This window comes from Aricia agestis, chromosome 9, assembly GCF_905147365.1.
Source record: "Aricia agestis chromosome 9, ilAriAges1.1, whole genome shotgun sequence".
Lineage (NCBI taxonomy): Eukaryota > Metazoa > Arthropoda > Insecta > Lepidoptera > Lycaenidae > Aricia > Aricia agestis.
Genome location: NC_056414.1, coordinates 5,872,760 through 5,890,863, shown reverse-complemented (window position 1 = coordinate 5,890,863; position 18,104 = coordinate 5,872,760). Strand labels below are relative to the sequence as shown.

General features: G+C 34.9%; 3 protein-coding genes across 3 annotated transcripts; 1 reads left to right on the top strand and 2 right to left on the bottom strand.

Moving 5' to 3' along the window:
• Positions 1-1,306: 1,306 nt before the first annotated feature.
• Positions 1,307-5,036, top strand: LOC121730597. The gene is made up of 5 exons (XM_042119706.1): positions 1,307-1,376; positions 3,392-3,538; positions 4,057-4,149; positions 4,367-4,583; positions 4,735-5,036. The coding sequence occupies exons 1-5, from the start codon at positions 1,307-1,309 to the stop codon at positions 4,973-4,975; spliced, it is 768 nt and encodes a 255-aa protein (XP_041975640.1). The 3' UTR covers positions 4,976-5,036.
• A 150-nt stretch (positions 5,037-5,186) lies between these two features.
• On the bottom strand, positions 5,187-6,749 carry LOC121730584 (pancreatic triacylglycerol lipase-like). The gene is made up of 5 exons (XM_042119692.1): positions 6,733-6,749; positions 6,501-6,649; positions 5,879-6,127; positions 5,321-5,654; positions 5,187-5,244 (listed from the first exon to the last, which is right to left on the bottom strand). Exons 2-5 carry the CDS (start codon positions 6,541-6,543, stop codon positions 5,187-5,189), a joined length of 684 nt encoding a protein of 227 aa, XP_041975626.1. The 5' UTR covers positions 6,544-6,649; positions 6,733-6,749.
• Positions 6,750-11,723: 4,974 nt separating this feature from the next.
• On the bottom strand, positions 11,724-17,690 carry LOC121730284 (pancreatic triacylglycerol lipase-like). The gene is made up of 6 exons (XM_042119262.1): positions 17,634-17,690; positions 16,308-16,359; positions 15,239-15,384; positions 14,149-14,391; positions 12,971-13,319; positions 11,724-11,781 (listed from the first exon to the last, which is right to left on the bottom strand). Exons 1-6 carry the CDS (start codon positions 17,677-17,679, stop codon positions 11,724-11,726), a joined length of 894 nt encoding a protein of 297 aa, XP_041975196.1. The 5' UTR covers positions 17,680-17,690.
• Between the last annotated feature and the right edge of the window lie 414 nt (positions 17,691-18,104).

The following is an 18,104-nucleotide window of genomic DNA, read 5'->3' as shown; positions in this document are numbered from 1 at the left end:
CAGGGGGGGGGGGGGCAAATCAGATTTATATATGCTAGGTGTTTATAAAGAATAAAAAATTAATATTTTTTTGTTGTAAAAATATTGTATTGCAAACAAATGGCAAAAATTAGTTTTCTTAATTTTTAATTTTTATAGATAAAGTACAAAATAATATACTTAGTAGGGACGTCAACATGATCCAGGGGGGGCAGCCCCCCTCGGTACGCCCATGTATAATAGGTTCGAGAAATATTATGGCATACATTGTTTATTTTTTTAATTTATAGTTTCATTCATTCTGTGGGGTGTATGAAACATATTTTTATATTTAATTTAATTTATTTATTTAAGTCAGGCACCTTGGCCCATATTATTATAAATACCGTATAATATAATTGTATGTATGTTATACAATTATACTAAAACTAACACTAACACTAAACACGTATTGTCTGCGACGTGGGGCGCGACGTGTTTGGAAGTCGTCTTCGGAACCTCCTGTAGACGACTGCAATGCAAAATATGATGTAAACGATTTTTTTATTAAAAACAGAAAAGGATCTTAATAAAAGGAAAGAAGGTATAATTGCAGTGTGTATAATTAACCCAAATTAGTATATTATTTAGAGTACAATTTGAGGTTCTGTTACCATATTTTTTTTTATTTATAAACACTTAGTACCCGGAGTTATTTTCAAAATGAGGCACTGTATGCGAATTGTAAGGATTTTCTTAATAATATATTGTATAATCTTCTGAAAGTGTGAAAGTACGGTACATAGTATTGCTAAATAGTAAACATTATTATTTATTATGCATTACAAAGTATTGACGAATTGTCGAGGAAATTCGTGAACACTTATCATTTTGTTACCGTTCATTAATCGGACATTTGGTGAAAATTGTTACATTTTACACATTTGTTATCAAACTCGTTATTTAATTCTTCTAGTTATACTTAATTATATTTATGCTTGTTGGTTTCATGTCTATTTAAAAAACACAACTTCTTTTAAGCTTGTGGTAGCGTGATTCATCATTGTCGATTGAATATCGACAATGACAAAAAAACGAAATTTGATTGAAAAAAAATAAACTAAAAACAAAAACAAGCCACCCGTAAAACTTTACCTAAAAAAATTGCGTATTTTTTACGCGTTTACGTAATTTAAAAAAAATGAAGCTTTCACGTTGCATCTGGATGCATCTCGTTTTCACTCGCGTGGTGAGGGCGCGGCGCGGCGGCAGGACCAGTGTTGGCTCGGCTCTGACTCGGCTCACCTCTTTCTACTGAATATTGCTCATTTTTTGCACTTTTACGAGTATGGCGGGCAAAGTGACGCTCTCTCTGTTCGTCGCGTTCCTGGCTCTGGCGAATACCGCGAGTATTTTGGGTGAGTTAATTAGATATGTTTTTTCAATTATTAGCAGGAATTAAGATGAATTTATTTATTAATTTCATAATATTAATTATTATCTACTTAAATTTTTCTACGTCTTCTTTTTTAAAGCATTTAGTTTTTTATGCATGCCAAGAGCTTAAGTTTTAAATGATTCAGTATTGTTATTGTTGTATTCTGAATAGTGTCCTTACATCTAACTATCATATAAAATTAAATATTATGCTTTTGTTGCTGTGAACTTTCAAAATAATAATAAAATACTATTAATTATATTTTTAATTTTTCATAGGTAGAATTTAACATAAGGATTATAAATAGTTATTATCCTACTTCTTAACAATCTTTCTGCCTTTTTCATAATATTATATACCTGAAGCGCCTAAGTAACATCATTTAATTTAATTTATTAAGCACTTAATAAGCACGGCATATTATTATAAGTGTTTGTCAATTTAATTGTTAAGTGATTTAAGATTAATAAATGTAACATATGAATCATATAATTTTTCAATGAAAATATTACTATATATTTGACTAGGTATGTGAAACGACAAAAAAATCCATGTTTCTTCAACGTCATAGAACTATTATTTGTTACTCAGTTGCATCCTAATATCTAACTTTTACATAACAGATATAACTTTAGGCAATTGGTCGGAGCAACGACCCGCGCAGTGAAAGTAGAGATATGATGTGAAAGTGCTATATTTAAATATGGCGCCGGCGTGTTTATGTACGACATTTTAATAAGGAAAGTTTATTGGGCATTAATATTTAATGGGAGTTTCACGAGCATCCTGTTTCGTTTGCCTCCAGAAATGCCCATAAACATGGACATTTCTCTAAGGCTTTATAATACATGTTGTGTTACTTCACTGCATTACAAGTTATGATAACATTTTAAACTTTCGTGTTGCATTATAATGAAACTTTTTAATCGGGACTTAACGCGACTTATTTAAGTAGTAATGCTACTACGAGTACATACTTTTTCTCGACGTTTCGGCCGTGTTGCAACGGCCGTGGTCACGAGGGGACTCAAAAAAAAGTTTCATTATAATGCAACGCGAAAGTTTAAAATGTTATCTTAATAACCGATACGGGCCGGATATTATTAGAAAATGAGTCCCCTCGTGACCACAGCCGTTGCAACACGGCCGAAACGTTGAGAAAAAGTATGTACTCGTAGTAGCATTACTACTTAAATAAGTCGCGTTAAGTCCCGATTAAAAAGTTTCATTACAAGTTATGTACCTACTTCAATGTACACTTCAATACTGTTAATTTAAATTCAAAAGATACATAAAACTTAAATTAAATACTGCCTACGTAGTACGTAATTATATATTGGTTACTGAATGGGAAACGCCTCCGTGGTCTAGTGGTATAGAGCGCGGCTCTTGACTCGGAGGTCGTGGGTTCGATTCCCGCGTTGGAAACATGTTATTTCCAAGTTTGGTTAGGACAATGCAGGCTGATCACCTGATTGTCTGACAAGTAAGATGATCCATGCGTCGGATGGGCATGTAAAAAGTCGGTCCTGCGCCTGATCTCTCGCCAGTCGTGTCGGTCGTCCGTCCCACTGGGTTATGAGAGTAAAGGAATAGAGAGTGCTCTTGTGTACTGCGCACACACTTGGGCACTATAAAAATTACTCCTGCGTAGCTGGCCTGGTTTCAATGAAACCGGCCACCGTCACCGAAACCGGTGTGGGAGCTATTATTATTATTATTACTGAATGGGATGTCTGTGGTGTTCTATAGAACTACTTTGTACAAGGCGTGAGTTTGTTGTATGTAAGGCGTCTATTGTATTTTCTCTTGTAGGTTTTAGGATTCCCATGTTTTCTCACTTTCATTGAACTAACTTTCATTGTAATGGATTTATCCCATTTTCCCTATGATTTCATGGTAATTATTAAAAATACTACAATAGGATAGTCCAAAGTCACGAGTAGGTACCTACATTTCTCAATCAATTTCTGTAATCTTCATGCCTTTTTACAGATTTTCTGGACTGGGAGGATGGTAAGAAGCTGATCGAAGTACCCGAGCTCAGGAATGATCAGCCCAACAGAAACTGTATGTGCAAGGGCCCAGCTTGTGTCTGCTGTGTCGACTTCAACATCACCTTTGTGGACCTTGGAGGACCAGGTAAGGTCAAGTTATGTATATTAATTGATCTAAGAACAAAACTCTACATTTGTTTAATGCCAATATGTAAAAAGGTTTCGAAAGTTGCACTTGTTCTTGAAAGTCATGATTTATGTTAAAACGTTCAGGGCCTAGACAAGTGGCGAGCGATTATCGTAAACGCCAACGCCAACGCCACAAAATGTATGAGATTTGACATTAGTATTCGCTAGCGAAGCGATGACATATTATGTCAAATTGCATACATTTTGTTAGCGTTTACGATCGCTTGCCATTTTGTCTACTAGGGCAGATTAGGCAAGGAATATAATATAAAGATCGGGAATCCGAAATGCTGAAAAAAATCAAAATACCGAAAATGTAACTCTATGTTAATACAATAGAATTGCCAATAAAAGAGTCTCTAGTTATAACTTTATAGCTTTAGAGCATTAAAACAGTATTTGTGTTCTTTTTCTGGGGCGAAAAAATGATTTGAAATCATCATGATGTCAATTAATATATTTTTTCTGTATTAGGATGCGTCCACATGAAGTACTTATCTCCTGAAGAAGGATTCTCAGTCAACGTGTCCTACGGAAAGAATCTTCTCCACAACTCAAAAATTAAAGGTGACTTTTTGAATTTGAAACTTTTTTCTTTGATTTGTTTATAATAATTCGTTCAAATAAACCATATATATTTTGTTGAAGAGGGCGAGGCACAAAGCTCCATATTTAAATGGCTTTTTTTTAAACAAAATATTAAAACTTTATGCAATGTTAATCATTGCTAAAATAGCTCGTTAGTGAATTTATATTTATAAATGCCATTACTATCAATTTACAGGGACCAACCCGGCACCGATTTGCTTGGAAGTCTTTGGAAATTTGGCCCAAGTGTGTGCCAAATTCAGTGACCTGGCTCCAACATCAGACGGCCTCAGAGGATGTCTGGACATCGAACCCATGCTTCTCAAAGAATCACAACTGACATTCCCTATTGGATGCTTCAAGTCGACTGCTGGTGGCATGGAAATGGAAGACCCTCCGGCAAAACCAGAAGAGTGAGTAGCGACACATTACATAATATATATTTTATGTTATCACCAACTTTATACATGACAATAGTTGCATTAATATTGCTAGTGTAAATAACACGACGGGTGATCAAATTTATTTTTTGTCTTTATTTAAAAATTAATTGTCTTCTTCCAGACCTGAAGAAGAAGGTGATGAGGAGGAAGAAGAAACTCCAACTTTTGATGCTGAGTCATTCTTATTAGGAGTATACAAGACTGCGGAACAAGGGATAGCCTTCATCAGTGGCCTCCTGGACATTCCAATTAAACTAAATGGAACTACTACAGTCAGGCCCACAACTGACTCAACCCCAGAAACCAGTACAGATTCACAAAGACGAGGTCCCAAAAACCTAAGGCATCCCAACCAACTGTGATAATATTGACGTTATAGACCTAAGTACAAAAAAGCATTTCCTAGATAAGCTTTAGCTTGCCACAAGCGCGTATTGCTCTCACTGATGTTACGTGTCCTATTTATTGCTTCAAGGCTTAGTTAGTTCCAAAGTGGGTATTAACAATGTAAAATGAGCTAGTGATATTTATTTAATAAAATAAAAACACAAAATAACAATTTCATGACTTTTTCTATCCTTGTGAAAATGGTGGTGTCGCATTTGTGTCGAGTAGATACACTCCGGTAGCCCTGAAATAAAAAAAATATGGTTAATTATCTATTATTTAACTCTGACATCATATACTAGTATGTTGTTGGTACGAACCCAGTTTTTGGCCTTAATCCACCCATTTGCAGAGCCCCAGGTAGAAAATCACACAGGCCTAATACAGCAGCGTAATAATTGTGGCATTGTCTTCCAGTGAAACCTCCTGATTTCAGAGACTCTGCAAAGTAAAAGTAACTTCTTGCATGATCACAGGCGTTAGAATCGCAACCGGGCATGGATATTCCACCATTAGGGTAAAAGTCAACTTGAGCTAGGTCTCCAATATAACCGTTCAACCCATAGTTCGTGTGGATCACTTCTGTATATTTAGCATCTTGTGGTTGGAAGCGATTGATGTTGTTAACCCATCCTAGAAGAGCTGGATCAAGTCCTGTAATATAAAAAGGATGTTGATTTTTGTTAATATCTCATATCATATGACCTGAAGATAGATCTTCTAAGATCAGTCTTGTGCCGATAAACTAAGTAATAATTGGTCACTGATTCCGATTTGAAAGCTTATTGAGATTTAGAATTAGAACCGAATAGTCAACTCATTATATTATAACGTTTTATTCGTACTGTTTTTACAGTCTTTACAAAATATTTACTTACCAGTAATATATTCAACTTGGCCATTCAAATTTCTTCCTACGATTCCAGCCTGATGACCGCCAAGACCGTGTCCAATAATATGATACTGATTCAAATTTGCTCCAGTTTGATGATTCAGCCAATCGATAAATTCAGCGACAGCTTTCCCAGATTGAATACAGTTTTCGTTAGCTATTCTATAACTTATAGAACTAGCTCCTCTACTCCAATCAACAACTAGTACATTGACATCTTCAGCAGATAGAAATTCTGTAATCAAAAATTAAACATAATCAAACTTTTCTTAAACAACTATTTCTCCTTTCCATTTCTCCTTTACAAAAAACAATTTTGTGGTAAGTCTTAGCAGCTTCGTTATGTCTTGCGTTTAATTTAATGTCAAAAAATGATTCCTGCCCTAGTAGACAAGTGGCAAGCGATTATCGTACACGCTAATAAAATGTATGCGATTTGACATAAGTCATCGCTTTGCTAGCGAATACTAAAGTCCGTAAATTCCATACATTTTGTGGCGTTGGCGTTGGCGTTTACGATAATCGCTTGCCGCTTGTCTAGGCCCTCTGTTAAGTTTCTTTATACTATGCTAAGTATGCTTTAAACCTTTTAAAACTTGTAAACTTACCTGGAATTAGAACTGTGTTGAAATCAGATGTCGCTGAATTCATCCAGCCATGAATAAGGACTATTGTTCTTTTCCTATTATCGTAATTAGAACTTGCCAGTAAATTCAAATTATTTATTACTAACGGCTGGCTTAAAGTGGGGTTTGATCTAAAAATAAAATACATATATTTTCAGTAATATTGCGAAAACTATCTTGAATTATTATATAATTAAATTATATGAAATTATACCTTGTAAACAAATGATAAACATTCGAGGCTGGGTTATAAAATATTGATGGTTGTGCTAAATTGAAAGTATCCAAGAACCGTAAACCATTAGCATCCTTGAAATTAGCCTGACTGGGGTATCCTGGAAAAGTAAATGTATGGAAAGCTTTTTATTTTTTATCGTTTATTCCTTAATGTAATATAAGAAATAATAAAAAAAGTGTTTTGAACGTAAAACGACTCGTAAATATTTTTATTTATTTAAATTACTTAATACTACTCAAATAGTACCATGTTCATAAACATACCTTGAGAGATACCGAATAATAAGATAAACACAAAGAATTTTGACATTGTGAGATTTGCAATATTAGACACGATCTATAATAATTAACTAAAAACTATAACACAAAAACAACATGTTTTTAATTACATAAAAATAATCTCCTTATCTTAACACGTCCGTAGCTTTGATAAGAGGATTAAAATGACGTATAATAATCATTGCTGTATAACAATAACACTTTTCAATACATTATTATTTTTTAACAAAAAATTGAACTCGACTTCCAAGGTTTTTAATATTCTTAAAGTGATTTAAAAAGTATGAAATAATTATTGTTATTTTTCATTAGTGCCTTTTCCAAAATTCAACTTAGCCCCAACTACTTCTGCATCCAGTTTTTATTCTTTTGATGTCGGTACCAGCTAAGAACTGAGATCCTTGACATAGAACTTAGCCGGTACCGACTTCAAAAGAATGAAAATTGGGTGCAGAAGTAGTTGGGGTTTAGTCGAATTTTGAAACAGGCACTAATGAAGAATAACAATTATTTCATAATTTTTAGATCAATATTGTATTTACCTTGGAAGTCGGGTTCAATTTTTTGTGAAAAAATAATAATTTTACTCTTTTTAGTTATCAACAAGACCACAAGGCTTTATGCGTAGATAACCACTACGAACGTTAATTATTCACATTATACTACTGTAAGCGAAATTGTGGTAAATGCTTGCAGTTATCTAAGCGATACTGAAATTCCCAAACTTATATGGGTTCAGGAGTTCTGTTCAGTGCCTTTGGATCCAGACACAATAATATCTTTGTATGTAATTTCACTTATTTGTAACATATTTTTCAGTCACTAGAAACAAAATCTTAACCACGATGTGTGTTTTTATAAATTTCAAGAATTTCCGTCGATTGCTTATAGATTATTTGCTATAATATGCTATTTTCTTACTCAGGTTAGGGTTTAATCAAATTCGGATTATAACCTATACAGCAACAAAATAATTTTCGAAATCGGTCCACAAACAGTGGAATAATGATCAAAGACGATGTTTCGATGTAAAAAACTATGAAAAATACTAATATTATTAATAATAGAGTCAAAATGTAATATTGCAACGTCGAAACCCTCAAACATGTATCTTGTATATATTAAGGAGTCTGGATATCTGTTTACCACCTTCGAACCATAGTATATCTTGGCGCAAAATCTAACTTTTTGGTAAGATTTACTTGGAATACTTCATATAAATATATCCAAAATCATCTTAATTTCATTCAATTGAAATACTTATCAATTGAAATACTTATCAATTGAAATACTTCAGATGAATCATCCAGATAAATTTAATATACAAGTTACAACGTGACATTTTAGTGGTTGTTTTCCCGCAGGTGAACGATTTACCTATCATAGTAGTACTATCGAATCATACAAGTTATTTTTTGAAAATAAAAAATATTTTGTATGACGTACTCTGGCAACTGGCTATGACCCAGCCGAATTTTATTTATGATTTGAATAAAAAGAAACTTCACAAATCTATTGTACTACTAAGATAGAATCATATTACTGCGGGAAAACAACCATTAAAACACGCAGTATAAAATTCTCGTTTCAAGGTGTGCGTGGCTGAACTCCTCTGAAACAGCTCGACCTATTTTCGTGAACTAGAGATCGCCCAATGGTCGAAATTCGACCTTAGTTTCAACGACATTAGGACTACTACCTAACTATATTTTGTAAAAAAATATTGACTTTATCATATATTTTTTCAACTCTTGTCTCTGGGACTCAGCTGATCTCAGACTGGCCGTGTAAGCATTGTCTAATAGTATCTAAGATTCAATAAAAAAAACTATAATCCATTTCCAATTTGTCACCTTGTTGTCAACAGACTTCAACCACAAATAAAAGAGTATAATTCGTATGTCCTATACATACGAATTGTCACTCAAAAATCTGTCATTTTTCCTGTGTGTGTGTTATAGTGTGTGTAATGTTTTATTTGTTAAAAAAAATGTATGATAACAGCATAATTTCAAAATAATATTAGCTATATGCACTCCTTCACCATATAAACTACTAGATGTCCCGCACGGCTTCGCCCGCGTAAATTAGGAATTTTACAGAAACCGTACATTTTCCCATAAAAAATATTTCCCCCGTTTTTCCCACATTTTCCTGAGTTTCTTCGGTCGTATTAGTCTTAGCGTGATAATATAATATAGCCTATAGTCTCGATAAATGATCTATCTAACACTGTGATAAGTTTTTAAATCGGACCTGTTCCTGAGATTGACGCGTTCAAGCAAACATACTCTTCAGGTTTATAATATTAGGTAGGTATAGATTTTTTTTATTATCGCTTGACAAACTCGAGTCTCGATCTAAAAGACTATGAAATGGTATAATATGGTAGTGATGATGATGATGATGATGATGAATGTAATTTGCATAGTAGCATATGCTTTCTGTTCTTAAAACAACGCCGAAACTCCCAAACTTGTATCTATAAAGAATCAGGAGTTCTCTCAGCACCTTCCGAACCACGGTATACCAGGTATATCTCGGTGCAAAATCTTACTTGTTGGTAGCATATGCTTAGAATACTTCTCACGAAACCGAAGTCACCACATGTTTCCCTATAAGTTTTGAGGAGTTCCCTCGATTACTTACGGAGCCTTCATCAGATCACCACTTTTGTAAATATAATACCAAATTGGGATGATACCCTATATACCAAAAGAAAAATTTTGAAAATCGAACATAACACCTCCCCCATTTTGAAAGTCGGTTAAAATTGTAGCCTATGTGTTATTCTGATGTATAAGCTATATTATTGTAAAGTTTTATTAAAATCCGTTCAGTAGTTTTTGCGTGAAAGAGTAACAAACATCCATACATCCACACATCCATACATCCATACATCCAAACAAACTTTCGCCTTTATAATATTAAGTAGGATAACTGTGCAAAATTTCATTCACCTACGTTTCTCCATTTTTCGTCAAAAGGGATAAAAAGTTTTTGGTTCACGTATTAATATATAGATAGATAGATCTTAGCAAGCATATCGGCTAGGGTGGAGAATTGGACAACTTCTTCTTTTTATACAAGTGCATTTGTAGAATAAATAATAGTAAATTATTACAACTCGAGACAGACGGCGGCCTTTGTTTATGCGACGTGATAGCGATGGAAGTTGCAATAGTGCCATACTTATTTAGTCACTTCAATGGCGAAATACTAAACTAAACGGCAAAACAACTATCAGTATAAATAGCGAGGAATTTCCTCGATTACTGGTGGATCCCATCATCAAGTCACCTTTTTTATGAACATGGTACCAAATTCAGATTATAGCCTAAACAAAAGCGAAAAAATCTTAAAAATTGGTCGACAAACGGCGAATTGATCGTTGAACATACAAAAAAAATATAAACGGACGAATATACAACCTCCTCCTTTTGGAAAGTCGGTTAAAAATGGAGCCCAATATGAAGGATAATCCTATTCAATTCAATTCGTTTATTTGCTATAAAAGTGGTGAATACAGTAGGTGGTAATGATCATTATAACTTTCGCCTCCATTATATTAGTAGGTACTCCTACTAATATAATGGAGGCGAAAGTTTGTATTTATGGATGTATGGATGTGTGGATGTATGGATGTTTGTAACTCTTTCACGCAAAAACTACTGAATGGATTTGAATGAAACTTTGCAGTAATATAGCTTATAGGTACATCTGAATAACACGTCATAGGCTACAATTTTAACCGACTTTTAAAATGGGGGAGGTGTTATAATCGTTTCTCATGTTCGACGATTACTCCACCGTTTGTATACCGATTTTCAAAAATTTTATTTTGGTGTATAGGGTATTATCTCAAATAAGATTTTGCACCAAGGTGTATCTCTCGGAAGGTGCTGAGAGACCTCCTGATTCTTTACAGATACAAGTTTGGGAGTGTTAGCATTATTTTAAGAACGGAAACTATACTCTACTACGCAAATTACATTCATCATCATCATCATCATCATCATCACTACCATAATATTATACCATGCATCGTCCCATGATTATGTCGAGCTTATTATGACCCTATTATTAGTACTTTTCATATTCTTTTAGATTGAGTCTCAAGTTTGTCAAGCGATTTAAAAAAATCGAATACTTTTAATATTATAAAGCTGCAGAGTTTATTTCTTTGTTTGCCTGAATGCGCTAATCTCAGGAAGTACTTGGTCCGATTTAAAAAATGTTTTCAGTGTTCGATAGCTCATTTATCGAGGAAGGCTATATAGGCTATCACGCTAAAGCTATTAGGACCGACGAAACGGAGGAAATTGTGAAAAAAACGGGAAAATTATTAGAAAGGGTTTATCTCACGAACTACTGGAGCAATTTCTATGTTATGGCACAGATATAGAGTGGACCACGTGAAGGGGCATAAGCTTTTTTTGAGGGAAAATGTACGGTTTCCATAAAATTCCTAATTTACGCCGACGAAGCCACGCGGGACATCATTAAAATCTACAAAAAAACTTTCTTTTGTAGAAGTTTTGGAAGATTTCTCACGTGTCTAGACTAAATAATAAATTATTAAGTACCTATTTTTATTAATCTAGGATTAGAAAATATTTCAACTAAAATATGAAATAAAACACCAAATTAAAATAAATAATATTTTATTTTAAATTCAATAAGTACGAACTAGCCTTGAGCAAATGGAGGTATCATGTTCGTGTTGAAAGTGTAGATTCCAGAGACACTGAAAAATAAATTATAATTATAATTATGAATTAGCTATAACATAACGAGACACTTTTATCGGAAAACAAAACACTATAATATTGTGCCTATAAAGTAAACAAGGGAGAGTTTCAAAAAGAGTTCGCCTTTTTGTATGGAGCGTGGCATACCTAAAGTTATTTTCGTGTACACCTATGAAACATACGCTAATCGACAGAGAAAATAATTAAAAATAACAAATATTATTTGACAAAATGTCGTAAATGATATAGGTACTTTTTGAAATACTTTTTTTTTTTTTTTTAATGAGATGAGGGGGCAAACGAGCAAACGGGTCACCTGATGGAAAGCAACTTCCGTCGCCCATGGACACTCGTAGCATCAGAAGAGCTGCAGGTGCGTTGCCAGCCTTTTAAGAGGGAATAGGGAAGGGTAGGGAAGGGAAGGGAATAGGGTAGGAGATTGGGCCTCCGGTAAACTCACTCACTCGGCAAAACACAGCGCAAGCGCTGTTTCACGCCGGTTTCCGGTGAGAACGTGGTATTTCTCCGGTCGAGCCTGCCCATTCGTGCCGAAGCATGGCTCTCCCACGTATCATTGTAAATCTAATATGTTATTTATTTTACATTTTCAAACTGAAATAACTCAGAAAGTAGGTATATTATTTACTACATTTTGTCAAAGAACATTTATTGTTTGTAAACATCTTTTCTCTCGATTGGCGTATGTTTCATGGGTGTTTTGGGGTGGGTTGGGTTGGGGTTCGGATGGGTTTCATTTTATATACAGTACTTGTAAGTTTAGGTATGCCAATAAGGTTCGTTGTTCATTTGGGCCGATTGTCATAAAGTGGCATGTTGTCCTACGAATATTAAAAATGTTATTATTCGTAGATGTTGTCATAAACTACACCGCTATAAGGCTACTTTTATTCCCTGCTAAAATTAAGAAAATTCAATTTCTTTTTTTGGCTCGCTTGAATTTACTAGATGTTTCCTATAACTTCAGCAACATTTACGTGAAATAAAATGTAAAAAAAAACTTAATATTATATTGTTATCAAAAAAATATGCTCGTAAAATATAAGAATATTTCCTTATCACACATAATTTTAAGAGATTCCCTAACATGCTACTCTTCCTTATTTAAACAATAAACATCTTTGTTTACCTATAAGGCAATTATTATATTATACTTAAAACACTTACCCCTGCTTAACCTCTGTCCCTCCGAACGCAACATCACGTTCCCCAGAGCACTGCTGCTGGACAGCCTCTTCGTAACTCTCGCAGGCCGTACCCACGAATTTGTTACCATCGTTGAGGGCAGAGGTGATGGACTCAGCGTAGAATGCGTAGGAGTAGATGTGGGAGCAGCTGGTGTCTGTACCGCAGCCGGCCTGTTGGGTTCCACCGTTGGGGTAGAAGTCCAGGTCTCCCAGAGGAAAGTCGTAGCCGTAGACGCCTGCGGTCGCGTGGAGTACTTCAACAACGCCAGCGTCATCCTTGTCCAGGATATCAGGATGATAGGTCCAGCCAGGAAGAGATGGGTCAATAGCTGGAAGTTGAAGGCAAACATTTACGATTACTTTAAAAATGGAACATAAATGCATAGTATTCGATGCCTTTCTCGATGTATCGGTGATCAAACGATTAGTAGATCGCAAATAGATAGTGACAATAATATATTCTTAGTAGCTACTGTACGTTATTTGTAAATACTGTAGAGTGTAGACTAACACCGACTGTCGCTGCAGTTTTTCCGAGCAATCTTAAAGTTTTGCGAGGCTTAAAAATAATAAATAGATTCGTCCTTTAACGGTTTCAGCAATAATAGCTCACAATGGGTTTTAATGCTTAGATTAATTATTGGTCTCCGCGCGCTACGATGACGATGGTCGTAGCGCGCGGCACCAATCATTAAGAGCCCATATGACCCTAACTTGACTACATACTTTAACCTAGATCTCAAAATCTGTAAGGTCTAGAAAACTGATTTTTTGACACAAGTAACTTCAGTTCATAAAGATTAAATGCTCAAGACGAAAACACGATTACTCAAAAAATGCTCGATAGTTTCTTTTTTACAAAAAACCTTGTTTTAGACACATTTTTGCTTGGATCCTCGAAGTTTGCTGTCTTTTCTTTAATATTTTTTTAATATCTAAAAAGGTCTTGATAAAACCTAAATTTGCTCAAAATACTTTTTTCATAATCATTGCAGTTCGTCTTTTATTCAAGTAAAACTAACTCGGCGATGATTCCGCGCCGTCCTTTTTCACCTGGCATATGTAAGACGGGCGTGAGTGTGAAGAGAGAAGGACGATGTTTGATTTTTAGAGTCAGGTGAGCTCTTAATCTAAGGTTCTAAGCTTTATATTACTCACCAATAATATGAGGAACGACTCCGTTGATCTTCCTCGCAGCGATACCAGCAGCATGGCCGCCCAAGCCCACGCCGACGATGCGGATCAGATTGACGTCGTAACCGAAACTGTCGATGAGGATGTTCATGAAGTCAGCGATAACTTGACCCAGCTGGGGCGTGTTGCCCAGGCCGATGGTGTACATGGGGCAACCGGCACTCCAGTCCACGGCAAGCAGGTTGATATCCTCAGCCTCGAGGTGAGCTGTAATTAAGAAACCAACTCTATGAGGGTTCAAAAAAACGACAAAACACTTCGAGAAAACGTAGGTGTCCTTGCGTTTCGCTTGGCTCGTCTTTGTGGTAGAGGGTAGAAGGTATGAAATTGCATGGCTAAAATATTATGTAAAGTATTAGCTGCATTTGCTTTGAGTCACTTGTATTTTTGTTTAGCACGGAGTAGGTATAGTTGATAAGATATTACATTTATTTTATTCAAGGCACTTAGCTTTTAGCTCCAAACGTTTTTAGTGTATTGCATTTTTAAAATTCAGGAGCACTATTTTTAACTGACTTCTAAAAAGGAGGAGGTTATATGTTTGTATATATATTTTTATGCAAATTATTATATTTACCCAACTGCAGCAACAAAAGAGTAACGTTGTCTAGAGTTTAATGATTCTAGAGGCAAGGCCCGTGGCCCTGAAGTCTGAACGGCATGTTACATTTATGTTCGAAGTCCCATTGGATTCGTTCTGTTTACTTAGTTTCTTCTCAATGTGCATCGTATCATCTCATCACATTGCGATATAATTGAGTCATCAATCACCACTAGTGCCCGATCAAAGGGGGCCGAGCCAGGGGGGCGGCAAAATTGACTTATTTCTTTCAACATGTAGGTACCTTCCAACCTATTTCAGGTTGGATAGTGGAAATATTTAAGTATTTTTCTTAAATATTCCCCCTATTATCCCGCAACAAAACTAGTCCATGACCTATACGGTTTTCGGTATGTAAAAGGCAGTTAAAATGATATTTGCCTGGAGCGGCTAAATAGGTAGATCGGGCCCTGGTCACCACTAATGAGACTGGGCATATCACAGTCCTTTTACCTGGTACAACAAAGGCGTTGAAGTTTCCAGATACATCCTCAGCATAGCTGTGGATGAGGACGACGGTCTTGCGATTGAGTGAGAAGGAGGACTGGATGATGGATGCTATGGACGGCAGCAGCGGCTGGCTCAAAGTGGGGTTGGTCCTAGAACACAAATAGAAAGGGTGGGGTCAGTTCACGTAGCAAAAAGACGTATAGATCTACCAGAACCTGATGGCAAAAAGTGAGAAAATAAATTAACTCTAGCAATACCGGGGTACTTGGAATAAAACATTTTGATCCTTTTTTTTCTTATAGCGGCTGATGCTGTGGTTAACATGCGAATATAAAAATTTATCCAATGATCAAGGATATTTTTTTAAAATCTGCTGTCAAAAATTTCGATCAGATTCTGGTAGACCTATAGCTATGTACATTGTACAGTGCTTTGATATTTTTTATGTACGAAATCTGCTGCCTCCCTAGGACCCTACCGCCATGAGAGGACGCAGCGGCCCCTAGGCCGTGGTCTGTATGGCCTATTTATAAATCCAGGGCTGGCTATGCATTATTAAGTAAGGCGCTCAAAATTGGATCAGGCAGTTCAACGGGCGGCAAGTCTGCCAATTCAATGTGTATCTTCGTGTGTAGGAAATGAAGATCCATTTTAATGGATCATTTAGAAATGCATCGCATCGCAATTTAAACGAATCCTTCGTTGTCTTAAAATTAATAAATATAGGGGTCTTTCACACATATTATAGTTCTACCAGGACTGGAACTGTTCGCAAAAAGTGAGAAAATAAATTAACTCTAACAATACCGGGTAAATTCGAATAAAACATTTTGATCCTTTTTTCTTTATTTCTGTGTGTGAAACATGCAAAATAAAAATTTATCCAATGATCAAGGATATTTTTTAAAAATCTGCCATCAAAATTTTCTATCAGATCCTGGTAGACCTATATACATCATATTAGTCTACGCTGATATTGTAAACTATATATAAGTTTGTTTTTTTCCAATTAACAACCTCTCCAATTAATAACTCCGACTCGCACTTGGCCGATTTTTTTATAAATACCGACCTTGTGTACAGATGGAAGAGCACATCAGCTGGACCGAGGGTGAAACCATGTGCTGAAATTTAAAGAAGTCAGTATTGTCAAAAGATCTACTGTTTTGGAATATACATACGTATCACAGTATCACCTTAGATTGTAATAAAATCAAAGTCTTTCTATGTTCATTTTTCTTTTACGGTGTCTTTGTCTGATACGTTAGTGTGTGTGGTGTTAGATACACAAGGCTAAGGCCCTGTTTCACCACTTACTGATAAGGCTATCCACCACTTAACTTGACAGATTAAGTATGGAGAATCTGTCAGAAAAGTTGTAAGTAGCCTATTCGGGCTTCGGCACTTTATCAGAAAGTGGTGAAACAGGCCCTAAATATCGTAAAGCTAAAAAGGGTATATTATGAGAAAAAGGGTTTTTTTTAAAACTTAGTTCTGGAATGTTGCTTGATTAAAACAATACATAAACTCAGATTTTGATAGTACATAACGTAGCCATTTTTGATAAACATCCATAATCTAAAACACTTTTCGTGCATTTTAATTATCTTATCGATTGATATTATTTAATCCTGATAATAAGTATTATATATTTGTGAAAATATTTCTGGAAAATTACACTTATTATGTGTGTTTCATAATCGCTTTGCAATTAAGCCCTTAAATAATGATTAAAAAAATGTGTGTTAACTTGTTACATGATAATACTAAAAAAATATAGCCAAATTATTCATAGCATAAAAAATTATAATGTACTTTAAAATTTGTACAGTAGCAAATGACAATACATAATATTAGTAAGACTTGATAAACTTAAACTTTAACAAAAGTTTAAAATAGATGAAAAACTTAAGAAGTTTATCATAAAAATCACAAAATAGCTTGTTTTTGGTATAGCTTCCAACAATAAAAGGGGGATGTTAATATATTCTATAACATTTTTATAAAAAATCACAAAATATCCTGTTCTTGTTATAGCTTCCAACAATACTTAAGGGTGGGTTGCATCAACTTACTTTAACTATAACTTTAACTTTAACCATAACAAAATGTCAAATGAACTGTCAAATCCCTAGTAAAAGTCCATAATGGACGCCATATTTGACGATAACCTTAACCTGAACTATAAATTTACTACGCCTCTGGTGCAACCCACCCTGAAAAAAGCAAAAAGGGGGATGTTACAGATCAGACAATATTATCTCTGTTATTCGTGACAACGTAGCTCCCAAACGGTATTTATCTGGGTTTTAAATGATAATAATAACTAACTAATAATTATCTCGCTCACTGCTACGGATTTTTTTAATTTTTTGCTTTTTTTTTTTTAATTTCTCACCTGCGATTGCAGCACACAGAACCAGCAAACATTTTGTCAAGAACATGTCGCTGCGCACACACGTATCAGTATGAGCACGGGTTTGCCCAAACAATATTTTATTTATACATTAATAATTATTATCTATTGCTGATTATTTCTTCGAAACAGTTATCCAGCACCGATATAAGCCATTAACATTCATTTTAACTTATATTGAATGAATCCGATAATTGATTATCTTTATACTTCCTTTTAAAATCATAATAAACCTACTATTAATAATATAGCTGGTATACTCATACACACTACTTATATAATAAAGTAAAACAAAAAAGTAAAAATAAAATCAGAAATTGTTACTGCCAATAATTTTTATTAGTCAAGATCAAGTTATAGTGCCTACAGATGAACGGCACTTGTCGACGGCTGCTGTTGACCGCCGTCGACTGCCCTCGACAAGTGTCGTTCGTCTCTAAGAAGCTTTAAGTT

Coding starts and splice junctions, on each gene's coding strand:
- LOC121730584 (XM_042119692.1), bottom strand. CDS start 6,543: ATGAATTCAGCGACATCTGATTTCAACACAGTTCTAATTCCAG. Junction 6,128..6,500: donor CAACACAGTTCTAATTCCAG/GTAAGTTTACAA, acceptor TTTTGATTACAG/AATTTCTATCTGCTGAAGAT. Junction 5,655..5,878: donor CCAAGTTGAATATATTACTG/GTAAGTAAATAT, acceptor TTTATATTACAG/GACTTGATCCAGCTCTTCTA.
- LOC121730284 (XM_042119262.1), bottom strand. CDS start 17,679: ATGTTCTTGACAAAATGTTTGCTGGTTCTGTGTGCTGCAATCGCAG. Junction 16,360..17,633: donor TCTGTGTGCTGCAATCGCAG/GTGAGAAATTAA, acceptor TTTAAATTTCAG/CACATGGTTTCACCCTCGGT. Junction 11,782..12,970: donor GGGACAGAGGTTAAGCAGGG/GTAAGTGTTTTA, acceptor TTTATTTTTCAG/TGTCTCTGGAATCTACACTT.
- LOC121730597 (XM_042119706.1), top strand. CDS start 1,307: ATGGCGGGCAAAGTGACGCTCTCTCTGTTCGTCGCGTTCCTGGCTCTG. Junction 3,539..4,056: donor TGTGGACCTTGGAGGACCAG/GTAAGGTCAAGT, acceptor TTTCTGTATTAG/GATGCGTCCACATGAAGTAC. Junction 4,584..4,734: donor CCTCCGGCAAAACCAGAAGA/GTGAGTAGCGAC, acceptor GTCTTCTTCCAG/ACCTGAAGAAGAAGGTGATG.